This window comes from Tyto alba, unplaced genomic scaffold (assembly GCF_018691265.1).
Source record: "Tyto alba isolate M040663 unplaced genomic scaffold, T.alba_DEE_v4.0 Super-Scaffold_6, whole genome shotgun sequence".
Taxonomy (NCBI): domain Eukaryota; kingdom Metazoa; phylum Chordata; class Aves; order Strigiformes; family Tytonidae; genus Tyto; species Tyto alba.
In genome coordinates, this window is record NW_024881327.1 from 27,358,122 (window position 1) to 27,377,359 (window position 19,238).

The following is a 19,238-nucleotide window of genomic DNA, read 5'->3' on the forward strand; positions in this document are numbered from 1 at the left end:
TCAGGCAGCTCTGGCAGCTTTTTTTATCTCGTTTGTGGGGTTTGCTGCTGTATCACATGGTTGCTAATAGTAGTATGTTTGTTACTGTAAAAGGAAACACTAGATAAGGGAACTGTTAGGTATTACAGATTTTTTTTCAGTTCAGGCTACTTACTTGTGGCTGAACATGGAGTTCTAGCCATATTTTTCAGGTTTGCAGGTACAACCAGGAGTCAGACACAAAGAGAAAGTTGATATAATCAGCGTACTAGGAAAAAGATGTTTTCTATGGCATTATGAACAGTTACGAATCAAGCAAAACAGCATTTGTTAAAGACCAAAAGGTTCTGCATAAATTTAGAGATAAAGTGAAAAAAGTTGTGTTGAAAATTTAATCAGTGTAAGGGTATGGGAGTGTCACATCTGGCTCAGACGAGGGAGACAAGTGACTTAGATTCATAAATCCCCAACAGAGCGGACAACGGTGAGATGTGGTGCTAGATGTGGTATGTGGGATTGAAATGTGGCCTCCATGTGAAGACACAGAATGAAGTGCAGGTTGACAGTGATGCCCAAGATATGAACCTGAGTGACAGATTGACTTATTTCTCAAAATAGCCCTGTTTCCTCTCAAACACTAAGGAGACTGTATCCTTACAGTAAAGAATATGGTAAGGATTCAGTCATGCATTTATATTTTTGCAATAAATTAGCTATTTCAAATATGACAACTTTCATTAATTACTAGACTTACTATAATCTACTTTATGTAAAATGGTATTTAGAAATGTCTGTGTATATGTGCTTGTGTATTTATTTCTGAAACTTCAAACAAACTATCAGAATACTGAATTGTTCTTGGCTGGTCAGTTTATTTTCTTTTGGGTAGCTACTTCTGTAAGAGTTCTTCAGGTTATTTCCAAATTACAGTAACATCAAGAATTTGCAGTTTGCCCAACATTATGAAAAGTATGAGTATATTCAGTTCAACTTTTTTTATGTTAGTTTGTGATTTTTTTTTCAGTTTTGTTCTCATTTTCTATTTGAATTTACCTCAGCAGACCAAATTTAAATACCTCATACAGTAAATAATTTCATTTTACTGAAACTACTCATTGTTATCATGATATTGCTTGTCTCTTCAGTGGAGCAGAAGTATACTGATTATGTATTCAGGGCTTTATCTAGTTATTTCTTGAAAACATGCAAGGATGTAGACTATACAACCTCTCTGGATAACCTGTTTTACTCCCTGAATAATTTAATACTGAATTTCTTTATATCCTGTCTGAACATCTCTTGCTTCATCTTATGTCAGTTGTCTCTCATCCTCCCACCATGCACCACTGTGAATAGCTAGACTCCATAACCTCCCCTTGGGTCCTGAAGGGTATAGTGGTTGATGTTACCCCCAAGCTGTCTCTTATTCCAGATGAAGGAGCCCAGTTTACTCAGCCTGTCCTGCAGATGAGTGTTCCAGCCTCTGACCAGCTTGGTGGGCCTCCCCTGCACTTGCTGCTGTTTTTCGGTGTCTTTCCTGTCTTGGAGCAGCCAGAACTGGACACAGTGTTCACGTGCAATCTAACAAGTGCTGAGCAGAGGGGGACAATCCTTTCCCACTATACACTGGCTGTGTGCTCGTGTGGTACAGGCCAGGATACTGTTGGCCGGATTTGCTGCCAGGACACACTGCTGGCTTATGCCCACCTTGCTGTCCACCAAAACACCCAGGTTGTTTTCATCAGAGCTATTCCCCAGTCACTATCTAGGCTGTATCATTACAGTGGGTTCTTTCTTCCCAAGTGCAGGACCAATCCTTGTTAAAGTTCATAAAGTTCCTCTAAGTCCATTCTTCAAGCCTGTCTAGGTCCTTCTGAATGACCGCTCTACCATCAAGTACACTGATTGCTTCCCACAGTTTGGTGTCATCTGCAAATCTGACAAGAGAACACTTGGTCACCTCCTACAGATCCTTGATAAAGATGTCAAACAGGACAGGTCCCAGTACTTCATATCTAGTTACTTTATCATAACAGGCAATAAGGCTGGTCAGCCATGATTTACCCTTAATAGTTCTATGCTGACCGTTCCCCATCATCATTCTTCTGTGCCCAGAAATGTGTTCAAGGAGAACTCTCTCTGTGATTTTCTTCAGGACTAAATCAGGCTGATCAGCTTGAAGTCATCCAGCTTGACCTTTCTGGCCTTTTTTCGAAGATGGATGCAACATTTGCCTTTTTCTAGTTGTGAGCAACTTCCCCTGATGTCCATGACCTTTCATGGATGGCAGAGACAGGCCTTGCAAGAGCACTGGACAGTTTTCTCTGCACCCTTAGGTGCAGCCTCTTGCGTCCCATGGGCTTGTATGAGTGAAATTCTCCAAGGCATATCTGAATGTGTCAGCCATACTTAACAATTACATGTGTTTCTAGGTCTCTGCACGTATTCCTTCCATGGAGAACTGTTTGGCACTTTCCACTTTAAGCAGTTTTGTTTCCTTTCAAAATATTACTCCAGGTCAATATAATGTTTGTTCAGCTGAAATTCACTTTAATTACATCACTTCATCTATGAATCTTTCTGGAATTTAATTGTCATGATAAGAAAATCATGCATGGTAATGTTGCTCACAACTTTGATAAATAATATAATTGTTTAGGTAGAAGTAACTCTCTGTTTATTTACAGTGTTGTTGATAATCTCTGCAGATGACCCTGAAGTTGTAGACAGTGAAGACAGTGCACATTCACAACTATATTTCTAAATTAGATAAGAAAATGAATAAAAGACAAGGCATACGTTCCGAGTCTTGCTGTTCACTGTTTTTTTTTTTTTTTTTTTTTTTAAAAAAGATATCTATATCTATATCTATATCTATATCTATATCTATATATATATATTTAGTGTAGAACAAAATATTGTATTATAAAGGCAGAGGTATCATTAAGAATAATGTACATTAAGTTAACATGCTAATAATATTTTAAACATTACATATTTTATAAATTCATCATTCTTTTTTCATGAATAACAAAACATTGATTTCAAGCTAAGTAAAAAATTACAATTTATGTCATATTTTGTAATAAAGCAAAGCCAGCAATGCATGATAATGTTTTTTAAAAAAAACCCCACATTTTACTTGCAAGTCAGAGACAGAGTTACATTTTTTCATTATATTCTTAGAAGTAAGTACCATAATTTTAATTATGTCTGAGAAAACTTGAACTGTTTTAAATGTGAGATCTTTCCTGCTTGGAGTGGGTATACACATTCTGTTTTTCAGTTGTTGATTCATAAGTTATGAATGTACACTAGCTTCCGAGTCTTCTGCTGGTAAATTTTTAGAATATTTTAAGAAATGCTAAAAGCACTACAGTAAATTTGAGGAAGGAATCCACACATTGAGAAAATGTAGTGATGGGGCATGAGGTACTTATATGAGAGATATTTTTTGCCATTTATATGTCTTTTTTCTGTTACGTCATCCAGAAGGCTGACATAGTCTTCTAGCAAAGACCACTCGTGTCTTATCTTTCCTACTGTATATTCCAGGCCTCTTCTCTTCCTAATGATGGTTGTGACACACTCTCTAACTCTAGAGATTATGGAAGGCTATCATGCTGTCAAGTTGCAGTTTCGATATTTATTCTGTATGAACAGATCTGTGTTAGTAGATGCCACTGTCTAGCTGCATTAGTGCTTCTGCTTTCCAGCAAGAAAAGCTGAGCCTTTTTGACTTACCAGTCATACAGATGAGAAAAGTGTTTGTATTGGCAGGCAGTGTGTCTCCGTTGGGCTATATTATTTGCTAGTGTGCGTGGACTTTCAGATGCAATTGCACCTGCTTACTGAGAAGCTTTCCTCCGTTGCATTCCAGTGATGGCTTGTTAGTCTGTTTGGCAGCATTCTTGGGTAACGAAGTGCTCTCACAGATAGTGCTGATCTTTACTGGGACAGGCATTGAACAGTTCTTCTTTATAACTAATATTTACTGTGCTAGGCCTTTTCCTCTGTTCCACCAAAATGGTTTTCCAATAGAAGGTTAGTGGAAGGTGGCAGTAAAACAGAAAACTGTATGTGTGGACATTCAGTTATTCCTTCCTGAGTGCATTAGTCCATCCTGAATTACAGCTGCTGCACATCAGCTAACTTGGCTAAGGCTTCTTTGAAATGTCTTGTCTTTTCAAATCTTGATTAACTTGGGTGGCATTCTGTTACCTGTAATCTTGTAACTTTACTTTTTTTATCCTTTTCCAGATGTACAGTAAGCATGTGAATAAATTTTCTAGATTTTTTGCTTGACTTTGTTGACTCTAATTGTTTAGACCTGGAGACAGTTCATAACTATCTATTTTAGTTGGTTTCCCTATATACATGTGAAGGAAGAATAAAAAAAAAATACATATAAAGGTATATATGTCAGAATAAGGAATAGACAAGTATGCTGCATTTAAACTTGTTATACTTTTAAAATTGTTAACTTATAGTGCTTTTCTTAAAAAAATACAATTCAGGTCATGTTGATATTTACTGCATTTGATCTGACACTCAGTATGTTTTGACTGCTCAGGAGAAATATTGTAAGAGCTCATAAATGCTAAAAGGGGGTCATATAGTGCTCTCCACTGTGGGTTCCTATGATTTATATCTGGTAGTTGTTGGTTCTGCCCATGAGCAGATTCAGCACACTTAAGTTGTCCAAAGGATTACCCAGGCATTGAAAGTTGTTTCCCAAGTTAATGATTTTTTTATTAGCTCATGAAAGTGTTTGCCAAAGTTAGAGAGGGGTAAGTCTGCACAATTTTAGGGAAGAAGGAGATGATGAAGAAGTAAGCTTTCTCCTGTGTGGTGTCACTACACTGTTATGCTGATTCAACTGTTGATGAAACGTCAGATTCAGCTTTCACAGAGTGGAACTTAGAAACTGTTCTAAGCTTGATTTGGGCTTAAATTTATCCCGAAAGCCAGAGCTGATGTCAACTTCAATGAATAATGAAGATTTGTCACCTTTTTGGTGTTGCTCTGTAAAGCATAAAATTGTTCAAAAGTATTTATTATTACTTTTTTCTCTTTTTAAAAAGCTTTCACAATCTACTAGAGTAATAATACTTTGTATTTTTGTTCTCTGTCTCTTTTCTCCAGTCGAGGCCTCTTGCCCTGTAGGATATTTTGTGAGGCAGCAAAAGAAGGCTGTGAACCAGTCCTGGGTATGGTAAATGCTTCTTGGCCTGAATTCCTGAAGTGCTCTCAATTCCAAAATGAAACTGAAAATGACACCACTACAAGGATATGCTTCTCACCACACCAAGAAGAAGGAAAGCAGTGTATGTTTCTATTCTTAACTATTACATTATGTTAATGAGTTCCTATTTAATCATGTAGTTTTTATTGTGTAGGAAAAGCTCTGGGATGAAATTACTGTTTCTGGTTCTGTTGTGTTCCTTCACATAGTCTTGCTGTTCTTTAGTTGCTTAGGCTAAATTTTTGTCAGGCATTTTTGGTTTGCATCAAGATTTCTGAGTTATTTTAAGGAAAGAAGGTAGGATAAAAGTAATATGCCCTTTAAAAACATTCTGCTGACTTTTTCTTTTATAAGATCTAGCAAATACAGGATTATTATTTGAAGCAGGAACCTGATACACAGACCAGATTTCAAGTGTATATCCTTTTTACGTGCTGTGAAAATGAGCCCAGAACTGATTGAGAGGTAAACTTTTCAAAAACTCATGATTTGTATACATCCACTCATAGAATCAGAGAATCACAGAATCATTTAGGTTGGAAAAGATCCTTAAAATCATCCAGTCCAACTGTTAACCTAACATTACCAAGTCCACCACTAAACCATGTCCCTAAGTACCACATCTACATGTCCTTTAAATACCTCCAGGGATGGTGACCCAACCACTTCCCTGGGCAGCCTGTTCCAATGCTTGATAACCCTTTTAGTAAAGAAATTTTTCCTAATATCCAATCTAAACCTCCCCTGGTGAAACTTGAGGCTGTTTCCTCTTGTCCTATCACTTGTTACTTGAGAAAAGAGGCCAACACCCACCTCGCTACAACCTCCTTTCAGGTAGCTTTAGAGAGAAATAAGGTTTCCCCTCAGTCTCCTCCAGACTAAACAACCCCAGTTCCCTCAGCTGCTCCTCATAAGACTTGTGCTCTGGACCCTTCACCAGCTTCATTGCCCTTCTTTGGACATGCTCCAGCACCTCAATGTCTTTCTTGCAGTGAGGGGTCCAAAACTGGACACAGGATTTGAGTTGTGGCCTCCCCAGTGATGAGTACAGGGGGACGATCCCTCCCCTGGTCCTGCTGGCCACACTATTTCTGATACAAGCCAGCATGCTCTTGGCCACCTGGGCACACTGCTGGCTCATATTGAGCCTGCTGTCAACCAACACCCCCAGGTCCTTTTCCGTTGGGCAGCTTTCCAGCCACTAAACAAAAGGCATTTTCATCTCCTCAGAGTTGTTTCTCTGTTCTCTAGATCCAAATCCAGGTGAGATCAGACCTGAAGAGTAGCAAATCTGACTCCTTTTTTCTCACTGACCCAATTACTGGAGTTCTCTTGCTGGCACCTGAGACTTTACTGTTGATATATATCATCCCATGAGCCTAAATGACAGAGGCTTGTATCGTCCATCTGTGGGTTCTAACTTTGTTAATTACTTCTGGGTGAAGATAAATAAGAAGAAATGATATGATGAAAATTGTTTTTCAATTTTGTATGAAAAGCCTGAGAAGTTATACCTTCAAACCTTAAAAGGAGTGTATATTTGAATGTTAGTTAATGCTACAATTAAGATTGTTTGTATATTGTGGGTTATCTCTTGCACTTTCTGAATATGCATAATGATATAGCCTAAAATTATTGGAGCAAGTCTTTTTACCAGTTGGATTCTCCCCATCTGTTACAGTGTGTTTTGTGGGGTCATGAAGTAAAGTCTGCCAAACTGTGGAGACCCAGGCTGCTTATTGGCAGTTCTGAAATACTGTTGTATAAAACAAAAGACATTTTTAATTAATCTTTTAATGAACTATTGTTCATGATGCTTGGATATTAATAGTTTTTATGTAGAATGATGGACTATAGAGAATATTTTGTCTTTTTTAATTTAAAATAATAGTTCTAATGTGATTCCTCTATGACTGAAAAAGGTGGGAGTCCAGGTTCACTAGGCTGTTTCTCCTACAGAAATAAATTATGCTGTAGTTGAATATTTTTTTCTGCAATTTGTATATTTGAAAGAATTTACTTCTCTGAACACAGTAGAACCAAACAGCAGGGGTGAGTTCACACTTCCAGTTCCTTTTTACTTAGTGCTCAGCCCAGAGCACTCTTCACGCTCTTCTCAGGGCTCAGTTCTTGGAAATTCCCAGAGCGTGTCCTTGGCATATGGCTGCTTATGTCTCAACTTTGTGATGTCTTTTGGGAACTAATGCCTCCGGATTACGCGCAGTGAAACCCTCCCTGCCCACATATGTCTAGCATATACTTTGTTTTGTGTGATGATGTAATTCTCTTTTGAGGGCTTTAGTTATTTCTTGTATTTATCAAAAATAAGGTCTGGCTGCTATACCTGCTTGTTTTAGCACAGTATCAGCCAATCCAAACCAAAATTTTCTCTTGATTATTTCTGTCTGATTATCTCTAAATACTCTATATCCTCCACATTTTCTGATTTGAAAATTATCACTATTCCAAAAAATCCTTGAACTCTCATGCCTCTCCAAGCTCTGTTGGAGCATGTATGCTTGAGTGATCTTCTAGTTAGAATCCAGAGCATTTATCCTGGGTCAATTACCAGCTTTTCTGAAAAATATTTATTAGTTAGAATTGGGGTTATCTAGTGGATATATATCATCAGTTCATGTGTCACTGATGATATTTATCTCTTCATTTAGAGTTTTCCTTCACAAGCATTGCAAATTGAGTGCACCTTACCACTTTGGAGAAACTATTATTATGTACATTCCTGATGTGACCGCAGATGTACTGAATGTACTGGAAAATCTGAGCCATGTGCCACTATAGTAAAACCATCTGAGTGTACAAAATAAGTCACAGAAAAAAAGGTGCAGATCTGTAGGCAGGTCTGCATCAGTCAGGTTGATATCCTTTCACACAAGTGACCGGTGAATACGCAGTAGATGAGGAAATCAGCTTCTCTGAAAACAGTTTCAGGAATCCAGCTTTTGAGGTTTAAGATAAATGACTGAACTGGTTTCACAGTTCTAAGGAGTTATGAGTATGTAAGGAAGTGAGAAGGAAGCATCATCAGTCATTCATTCCACGTGAATCCAATCATGTTCTGGGGGGAGGGAGAAGTCTCAGAAACCTTCCTGGAGGCTGCTATACGTATCCCTGCTCACAGAAATATTCCAGCTCTGTTTTATTTTCTTTTAACTGTCACTGTGTTTTTCTGTTATTTTATTTGCTTTGACCAGTCAACATATCTGATGTTGTTAAAACTGTGGTGAAAAAAAAACCAGTAGCTTGAATGAGAAATAAGGCAACATAATGAGCTGACTTACATTAACATGCAATTCTCATAAGAGCCCTGAAGTTATTTTTCGATTAATTTGAATGGTAAAATGCTTTCAAAAACATCAGTGAATATGATGCTTCTGCTCTTTATGCAGCAAAACTGTGTAAATGACAGTATGGAACTGTCAATGTTCACTTTTGTATTATTAGTAAAGAGACATTATGAATATCTGTTTCTGTAAAAAATGACACACAAGAGGCCTGAACTGCATTTCATATCCATGAATTTTGTAATAAATAATACTATTTAAGTTATATAAAAGACATAGTACATTAAATATAGAATATAAACTCTATTGCATTATTATGTTGCATATTAATTTTAGTTTGTTCTTAAAGGTACAAAAAGTATATGACAAAAAACAATGAGACCTTTTTCCAGTGAGTAACTGTTTTTAAATAGCTATCAGTTGTGCCAAATTATGAAAATATTTTTTCATATAATTTTTCCAAGAAAAAACTTACAGTTTTGTCTTAGGAGATTTTATGTCTCCACAGAATTTTTCCTTCAATGTTTCAAGTAGTGAAAGTTAAATATATGAAAGGATATTTTTTATCAGATACCTTTTATTGCAAATCCTCCTGTGAACACAATTGTATTCCTATTGGAATGGATGTTACGGATTTTAGTCCTGACTCAGGAGATGTTAACTTACTTTTTTTTTAATTTATGTTAGTCTCTTAAAAGATATTTCTATTTATTTATTTATTTATTTATTTTTCTGAACAACGCAAGAAAGAGACGTTACATGCTGCAATGGTTTCTGGGTATTCTAATAATTCCTATATACTATGAATGCGTATTCCTTCCTATTACTAGTTAAATTTTAAATCTGTAAAAAGAATGAATGAAAAAAAAGATTCATGAAAAGGAATGAAAGTAACTATGTGTATAAGTAACATGTGATATTATAAGTAGCATTAAATTATAAGTAACACAGAACTTTACTGTTCTGTAAGACAAATCTTTGTTAACTTCTTGCTTGCTGGTTATTGCAGCAGTTTTTCAGTTAGACAAAGTCTCTTAATTATTTTTTTCTGGTTAGAAAAGCTATAGTAGTTGGTGAGAAGGAAAACCATTGCTGATATTCTGAATAATCTCTCTTTGTGGCAAAAACATAAATATCAGTGGTTGTACATGTTGATAAGTGCCCCGCGATGTTCAAGGGCATGAAACAGCTAAATGCATATATAATTGGACTGAGCTCTTTCAGCTGTTTGAAAATGCCCCCACAGGAGCTCTTACCCTGTTTTAAGCTGGATAAGAAGCATTTAATTGGAGCACTGCATTAAGAATATTAGCAGTAGTCATTAACAGTTAATGAATAACATTTTAAGATACTGTAAAAGCAAGTAATAGATGCATTGACACCACAACTATAGACTTCAGCAGTACTTCTCTCTTATATTAGCATTGCCTTTACCCAGGTTTAGCTTTGAGTTTTGCAGTAACTCAGCTGAACAGTTCAAACTTTCTTCTAGTGACTATCATCATACGTTATCTTGTCCTGCATAGGCTGCAATAGTGCAAACAATACAGAACACACTCAAGAGAATTAATATAATGTATACAAGGAAACTACTGATTTTTCTTAATGAAATATGCTTAACTAATTCAGATCTTGTTTTCTTTTGTTCCAAGAATAAATGCCCAATAAAATTTGTTCTGATACTCTTTTTTTTCCATGGTACCCAGTTTATCTTCCAGGATTTTTCATACTGGTACTAATTTAAAGAATTGGCTTTGATGAATCGCAATCTTCTGATTATGTTATCATGTTCTATTTTTACCTGACATCGTCATCTGTGGGATAAATACTGGTCTATAGGGAACTAGAGCCCATAATGAGTAAGGCTATTGTTTCTAGGACCCCCTGTGTGGCTTACTGATTGTAGTGATTGGAAGGTGCAATGCACAAGGCAGGGAACTGGAGAAATGCAAAAGATTGTCTCATAATAAAGAAAATATGATGTTATTATACAGAATGAGATTCTTTTCCTGACACTGTTGCAGAGGCCATGTGTACTGTTGAGCTACGCACTGGAATAAAAATTTTCTCAACTGTTGTTTGCACACTTCAAGTTAACTGGATTCTTCATTTGTATAGCTGGGGTTTATATGCAATTGGAACATTCTCTTGAAGCTATAAGTAAAGGTAACCGGAGCTATTCTTTGAACATGTAAAATAACATCAGAGGCTTTGCTCTCCAGAAAAAAAACAAAACAAAACAAAACAAAACACATACTGATGTGTCTTAGATTGGACAATTGAAGTTATTATTCCTTATTTCTTATAACTTTCACCTTAATATCTCAGTACCTCAGTTTTTTTCCCCTGTAAAATGTGAATGAGAGTGCCATCTAATTTTATGTTGGTGTTAAGACTATAATATTTTGAAGTTTGCAATACTCTTCCAAAAATGGTAGAATAGAAGTGAGGCTGAAACTCTTCACTTAGAAATTAAGAAACATGTCCAACCGCACAGTGGGTAGTGAGGGCACATACTGAGGAGCACATTATAAGGGTGTGCAAAAGGGTGGTGATGGTGTCTTTCCCCTACCTTTCTTGTTGGAAACCTTCTTTAAAATATATTGCATAAGTAGCTTTCGCTGCAATAACCATGGTCCCATTACACAACTGGAAAATAATGTTTGTATTGCAAAATCAAGATCACGTGATGCCTAAATGGAGAATGCACCTGGGAATGTAATAGAAAATATTTTTAAATTAATCATGTAAGTTTTTTTACAAACACATTTTTCATAATAAGGGTGTGTATGTCAGTTGACTAAATCTAAGATATCCCTGTTTCTTGAGGATGATAAAATATTATTTTAGGCTTAGAAAAGCATATAAATATGTTGAAAAAAAATAATCCCCTGCTGTCAAAAGTTATGAGTAAAAATGAAGGTGATGAGAGTGTGCATGCATCCATTGCTGTAGTGCAATAGAAAGGACTGCTATACTAGGACCACAGATAAAATAGTAAATCTGGATAATTAATTTGCACTTGCAGTCACTGTAAGCTGGAGCTATTTGTCATTTTTGGAAAGACATACGCTGCATATTTAAGCACGGTTGGTGCTCAGTGATACATCACAGCATCCACTGTGCACTTAGTGGTTGGGCAAATTGTGAAGAATATAACATTGCCATACAGAAAGGCTGATAGTGAGCAGAAACTACTATATTTTTTGTAGGCACGTTAAAGTCTCTTTCTGTAGTCCCAAGGGCAGATTTAACAGGTGTAATAGTCTTTTCATGACTGCCCGTTGAGGTCTTTTAAAGTGGGTGATTTACTGATTACAGTTTTAAATGGCTTTGTTCTATCTCAAAAATTGTATTGTTTCCTTTAGATGTATTTTTCAGGTTTTCTCCTTGACTTTCTTGTATTCAGGTTTCTCCGACAGCTGTTCTGATATTTCCCCAAATGGAAATATAATTCAATCCCTGTGGGAAATCTTGAATATCAATTCATTAGCACGAAAATAAGTTCATAAGAGTACTGCCACATTAACTTTGTAGTACCAAGGCTAATAACTTTTCTCCTCAAAGAGAAAATTTCTCCCCAAGAAAACAGAAAAGTTTTTTCATCTTTTTATATGTATAGAGCTAAGGCACAGACTGACTGAATTGTCCAAGATGATGCAAAAATTTTGCAGCAGAGCTGGGGAGAGAACTTTTATCTCTGGAACACATAAAAGATTCCTTATTCCTTAAGAACATCTTGCTTGCCTATGCTTTTTTAATGGCATTGCTTCATAGTCTTTTATAAATTGGCTAATCTTTAATGAATAACAACACGATTGGGTTTTTTGTGAATAGCTGATTTTTTTTACTATTAAAAATCAAGTCATGTATTTATAAGACATGGTAATGGTATTTAATAAGAGAAGGCATGAAATTCAATTTTACTAGAGAAAGTAATGAGTTTTTCAAATAAATATTCTGTCTGCTCCTCAACCACAAAGTAACAGGGGATGTTTTATAAATCAGAAAATAGAAAATATAGAATTTTAGGGAAAAGGATGATAGAGACTTGTATTGTGTAAGGGAATATTAGCTGTATTTGCATGTGGGATTTTCCTTAAAATGAGACAGTGGTATTTCCATCAGATTTAAGAGCAATTACCATGAGATAGATAATACATTGCAACTGTGATAATCATAATACAGTGACAACAGAAGGCGATTTTGTGCCCTTCTGAAAATCTAAGAGCCTTTCTAGATGTCAAAACACAACTGTTCACTTTTAATCAAGGGAAAATAACAGTTACTAATATTCTAACATCTAGGAGTTGGGTTATTTGGCAGGTGCTCTGGAAAACATAGTTTTAAAGAAAGTGAATATTCACTTTGCAAATGGTGGCATACCGAACACACTGTGCAGGGACAATGGACGCACTACTTCTGCGTTGAAAGATGTCTTGTATTCCCTGTGTACTGTGAAGTTGTGGAAAGGCAGAGGTGGCATCTGGGATAACTGAAAGAGTAAGGGGGAACAGGACAAGGAATACCTGCCTGTCAATATCCCATTATTTTTCTAATATAGCTGGCCAGAGGCATCAAACAGCTGTTGGAACTTGAGATATGTCTTTCGCTGCCAGGTAGCATCAGACTAACAGAAATAAAGCACCACGAGGAACCAGGCTGAGCAATCCGCCTGCTGCAACCCAACAGCCAAGGAGCTGAGGTCACCATCAGGGAGCAGCAGGAGCAGGGCTGCTCCCTCCAGGCAGGCAAGCTGGGTCCTGAGGTCAGGCTGTGCTGGGGTACAGAGCCTGAATGCAGCACGCAGAGCTGGCCCCAGACAGGACAAAGTGATGAACAAGGTCCAGGGTTCAGTCAGGGACCCCAGTCAGGAAGTGGGACCAGAGACAGGACTGGTGACAGGGCTCCAATGTGGCTCCAAGTCAAGGAACCAGGGCCAAAGTTAGGGCTGCAGACAAGCTACGGTGTATATATGATGAATCCATACAGGAGATGGAGCTGGATATAAGGCTGCACCTACAGCAGTGCTCAGGTGAGGCTTGAGCCCATGGGCAGTCCCAGGTGAGGTTGGTCATTCACAGGCTCTGACAGTCACTATGGGTGGGTTGTCCTGGTGGATTCAAGAGCGTGAAAGAATGGCAGAAAACTGTATTCTAGGCTGTACCTGGTAGCTGCAAATTAAGGATAGCAGTGAAAAGAAAACCAGCACAACTGAGGAATAGTACGAAACCATAGAGATCTCAGGCCTAGATGTAGAAAGGGTCTTAGTTATCACTGGAAGTGCTTCAAGAGAGTGAGAAGAAAGGGATTAGAGTAAAACCAAGACTGATAAAATGTCTCTTGCCATAACGAAGGCAACAGCAGAGCTGAAGAATACTGGTCTTCCACCAAAAGCCAAAATTCCTAATAAGAGACCATTGTGAAGACTGGCATGCTTCAAGAAGTAAGAAGCTTACTTTGTCAGAGCAAGGAGATAACCTTTTTTTTTTTTTTTTTGTCTAATTTAGGTTTAGAATTTTAGGAATATGCTTCTATAAACCACTTTGAATTGTTCACCTGATTCCTTGTTTGTCATTGAAAAAACACTTGAGCCTCCTGTCTTTCAGCTTTTCACATGTGGAAAAAAAAAATAGGCATAACACTTGCTGCCCTGCAGTCTAAAGCACCCTAAGATAAAAGCCAGGTGTTTGAGATTTTAAGAAAAATTATCCATCAAGTTTTCTTTTATGATACACTTATTAAAATCAAAAGATACATCACTAAATAATGAATTCTTGAAATTCTACAAAACAGTATGTCTTAACAACAAAATAAAGCAGATAAAAATTGGTGTAGAGTTATGGAGAGTCAATATTTATTAGTTCATATTTCTCATTTCTTTCTACCTTTCATCTTTTATATCCTTAAATTCTCTCTGTGTGCTTTGTGAAATGCTGCCAGATTTCATCAGTACCACTTTGCTTTCCATTTTGTTTTATTTTTATATTTCTATTCTTCTGAAGACGTATAAAATGAGATTACTTGTATGCTCAGAGTCACTTCACAGCAGACTGTTTTGTTGGAAAATATTAAAAAGAACTTTCCCTCTTTTTGTAAGTGAAATGTTGGCTCCAGAAAGAGGAGTTTAAATGGGACCTTAGCAGTGTGTGAGTTTAGGATTCATCTTAAGGTAAATTTTTGTTTTGCCCAAGAATGTGCTTAATCAACACATTATTGTGGTTAATATTTCACTGTTAAGGATAATTCCTTATAGTAGGAATTCTACTGAGTGCATCACTGAATAAAATGTTGACAAAAACATCATCGTAGTCCTTGATATATTAATGGCTTTATAGGAAATTTATGTAGTATGTTACCTCTGTGCTATCGTTTACTGCAGTGCCAAACTGGGGTCATAAAATTTCATGCTACTAAAAATTATATCATTAGCTATTTGGCTATTTTTCCTTAATTTAATTTTAAATTATATTCTGCATGGATATACTTGTTGGTAGACATGTTATGAAAAATACAAAATTATGATGAGAATAATCAATGTGCATTTTCTTGCTTTTGAAATGTAGATTATAAATACACTATCCAGACTTTGTTAAGCATCAGGTTCAGAGAACAAAGGGAGAAGAAATAGGAACCAGGTTCTGCTATAGGAATAAGAAAAAATACAAATTTAGGCATTTTAAAATGAGAAATATGGAGCTATGTTGTGATCAGGTACAAAATGACTAGTGGATGAAGAGATTCTATAGCTGCTGCTGGTGAAACTGATGTTATTTCATACCTGTGATTTGTATTCTAGTGAAGTTTGAAAGTTACAATTAGAGATCTTTGTTGTTCTTGGCAAACTTGGATAGAAGGTTTGAATTACAACGGAATTTCTGTGAGTTGAATTTTGAACTTTCATGAGATTTTATTGTTTGAACTTGCTGTTCTCACACATGGATACATTTAACAACTTTACACTGGCAAAATGACAGGACTTTTTCCTTCATCTCTGAATGTTATTTTTCATTTCAGATGTGTACACTTAAAGTTATCGAGGTTTTTTTGCTGATCTTTTAATGAAGGTGAAACTTTCTGTTTTGTTTAGCTTTGTTGAGTAGCCTGACTGTTAACGGTGGCTTTTGAATTAAAAGAAACAAAACAAAACAATACAAAAAAACACAAACAAACCCCCCCAGGTTCTGTAATGAATTTTTGACATCTTTACTTGGTATCTCCATGTAATTTTCATTTGATATCTTTCCCCATCTATATGCTTTACAGGGATTTTTCTCAGCCAGTGTTTTTTAAAGCAGAGGCTTGGAAGTTTGGTCTTTATTGTGTGGACCAATGTGTAAACAAATAAATGGGGATCTGCATCTCTATATTTTAAGTGCCTTGAAGGACTTGAATGGGAAGGTGTTATGAATTCCCTCTCTCTGAACATAATGGCCCTGGAAGGTATCTCTGGTGGGATACCTAAAGCTCTAGGGAATTTTTTGTCTCCTTATGTATCTCAATGCCGTATATATCGATTAGCAATGATGACTGTCTTCTAGTGTTCAGGGAGTTACATGAATGAGGAATCCTTCCCCTCTGGAAATGTGTCTTTGCTATGACACTGTTAAGTCTCAACTTCATAATCTTTTTCCTGAACACCGAGGCTGGGAAGATCCATCTATTATAACTTTAGTTGAATACTTAATCTGATGCATCTATTTAATGGAAAAAAAATAAGAGTTTGTTCAATCGCACCCTAAGGTCAGTTTTTAAATGTTACTCTGTACCACCGCTTTTTAGACATAATGGTAGATTGAATCTCACCAATTAACTCAGCCTGGATACCTATTTTTGAATTAACAATAGTTAGATGAAAATGCCGGTTTGCATTTCCTTGAATTTGATTAATTTGGGGTCTGTTGCTTAAGTGCATTGATTAAGACTTATTGTTCTAACTGTCTTTCAGTTCTGCTTATTTCTTCTTGCCCTGAAAAGTTTAACATCCGTTCCTTATTTTCTTGTCTTTTCCAGCACTGTGTGGTGGAGAGGAGAGTTTCTTGTGTGCCAGTGGGATCTGCATCCCAGGGAAACTGCAGTGTAATGGCTACAACGACTGTGACGATTGGAGTGATGAAGTCCATTGCAGTAAGTTTCTTAAATGTTTCAGTGTTCTGCTGAAGCACTAAATCCATTCAGGGAAGCCTAAAAACTAAAGAAGGCTATTGGTACAGATTAAGAGTTTTGTATAGTATTTGGAAATATTGACATCTGGACTCTCTCAGTTGCCATTCAGTGTGTTCACCTTTGCGCTTAGCTCACTCTGGACACGGCATGTGATTTTGATCTATCAAATTTTATGCCTGGAAGCAGATTCTAAGATTTCTGCAAGGAGCCTTGTGAAAATTAGTAGTATTTTGGGGCTTTTTTTTTTTTTTTTTTTTTACCCAAATGGATCAATAACATGCATCAGAAGAGCAGTTCTGATAATAAATTCAAGACTGTTAGCTGTATCTTTTTTCTAGGTCTTGGAATTGATATTACAACAGATGCAAAATCATCTGTACAGAAAATTCTCTTGTCCTCAACCCTGGATGTGGTTTATTTAAATAAATCCCAGTATACACTGCAGTATAAAAGAAAAAATAATACACATGCTTAAGAAAAATGAATATATATGGCTAATAACTTAATTTCTTATTTATTTCTCTGTGGTAGTGTGTATCTTTAGAGCTCCTATGTATTTTTCTAAGTTGACGAAAATATGTTTGGACTACTAACACCTTTAGAAAAGCTAAGGAAATGTACAGTAGGAAAACAATTAAAAGGAAAAAAAAAAAGACAGGAAAGAAGGAAAATGTGGATCAACTACTAAATAGGGACTATAGTAGAACACGATGCCACAAAACAGTTCTGAGCATTCAGACTTTGGAAAATGTCAGACCTGTGTTTGAGTTCCAGACTGCAGTTTAGACTCACCTAAAAAGATTTGTTCTTATTAGTGATTTAAGAGCCTGGGCATTCCAAGACTCACAAAGTTGCTTTTAAGGAAGTTGCTGATAGATTTTATCTGGGATACTCCAAGGAATAAATAATGGCTGCAATTTCTTCCTGGTCTCACTATGAATGAGGTTAGAGCTTGCTTTTCCTTTAATAGTCTACAATTTATCTGGTGGAGGTTGATACAATTTCTATTACATAAAAAGTATGGTTTTTATCTTTGAATTTTTCCTGTCAACGCTAACTTCAGTTTTTAATGTAAGCTAAAGAATTTAAAAATACCTATGAGACTATGGCTTTCAAGTTCCATTAGAAAGAGGAAAAGAAGAAATTAGTAATATAAGAATAAAAATATTATATCTTGAAAAAGCAAGCATAATAAATGTCATGATTTAAGATTACCTTTAAAATAAAACCTGTCTGTTAAATGATACAGGGTTTATAGGCAGAGGATGTCATTTATTAGGTTAGTTGGTAGGAGTTGGGGAGAACGGATGGAGGCCAAATAAGACCTCCTTGAATTATACAGCAAAAACAGAAAAACTGTGGGAGGACTTACTTGCTTAAAAGTTTGTTTGATAAAAGATGCTTTGTTTCCTGCAGTCCTTCTCTCTCAAATTCTTAAGTCACCTCATAGAACGATAGAATAGTTTGGGTTGGAAGAGACATTTAAAGGTCATCCAGTCCAACTCTCCTGCAATGAGCTGGGACATCTTCAACTAGATCAGGTTGCTCAGAGCTCCATCCAACTTGAGCTTGAATGTTTCCAGGGATGGGGCGTCTACTGCTTCTCTGTGCAACATGTCACCACCTTCATTGTAAAAAATGACTTCCTTATATCTAGTCTGAATCTACCCTCTTCTAGTTTAAAAACATTACCCCTTGCCCTGTTGCTACAGGCCCTATTAAAATGTCTGTCCCCGTCTTTATTATAATCCCCCTTAAACTAGTGAAAGTTGCTCCATCTCCAGGCTGAACAATCCAAGTCTCTCAGCCTCTCTTTGTAGGAAAGGTGCTCCATCTCTCTGATAATCTTTGTGACCCTCCACTGGACCCACTCCAACATGTCCATGTCTTTTCTGTACTGACGACTCCAGAGCTGGACACAGCACTCCAGGTGGGGTCTCACCAGAATGAAGTAGAGGAGCACAGTCACCTCCCTCGACCTGCTGGCCACACTTCTTTTTATGCAGTCCGGGATACGTTTGGCTTTTTGGGCTGCAAGCATACATTGCCAGCTCATGTCCAGCTATGCATCCACCAGTACCTTTAAGTCATTCTCTGCAAGGCTGTCCTCCATCCATTTTCTACCCAGCCTATATTTGTGCTCGGGTTTGCCCTGACCCATGTGCTGGACCTTGCACTTGGCTTTGTTGAACCTCATGAAGTCTACACAGGCCCACTTCTTGAGCTTCTCCAGGTCCCTCTGGGTGACATCATGTCACTCAGATGTGTCAACTGCACCACTCAGCTTGGTGTCATCTGCAAACTTGCTGAGGGTACACTCTAACTCACTATGTCATTGTTGAAGATACTAAACAGTACTGGTCCCAATACAGACCCCTGAGGGACACCACTCCTCACTGGTCTCCATCTGGGCATTGGGCCATTGACCACTACCCTCTGAATGTGACCATGCAACCAATTCCTCATCCACCAAACAGTCTATCCATCAAATCCATATCCCTCCAATTTAGAGAGAAGGATGTTGTGGGGGACCGTGTTAAAGGCCT

General features: G+C 37.0%; 1 protein-coding gene across 3 annotated transcripts in view; it reads left to right on the forward strand.

Moving 5' to 3' along the window:
- Window positions 1–19,238, forward strand: part of CORIN (corin, serine peptidase) — a 164,327-nt gene that overhangs the window by 75,639 nt on the left and 69,450 nt on the right. For all 3 annotated transcript variants that reach the window (XM_042807702.1, XM_032998954.2, XM_042807703.1), the window contains exons 5-6: window positions 5,125–5,306; window positions 16,540–16,653. In XM_042807702.1, coding sequence (XP_042663636.1) covers window positions 5,125–5,306; window positions 16,540–16,653 — 296 coding nt within the window. The remainder of the gene's footprint in view (window positions 1–5,124; window positions 5,307–16,539; window positions 16,654–19,238) is intronic.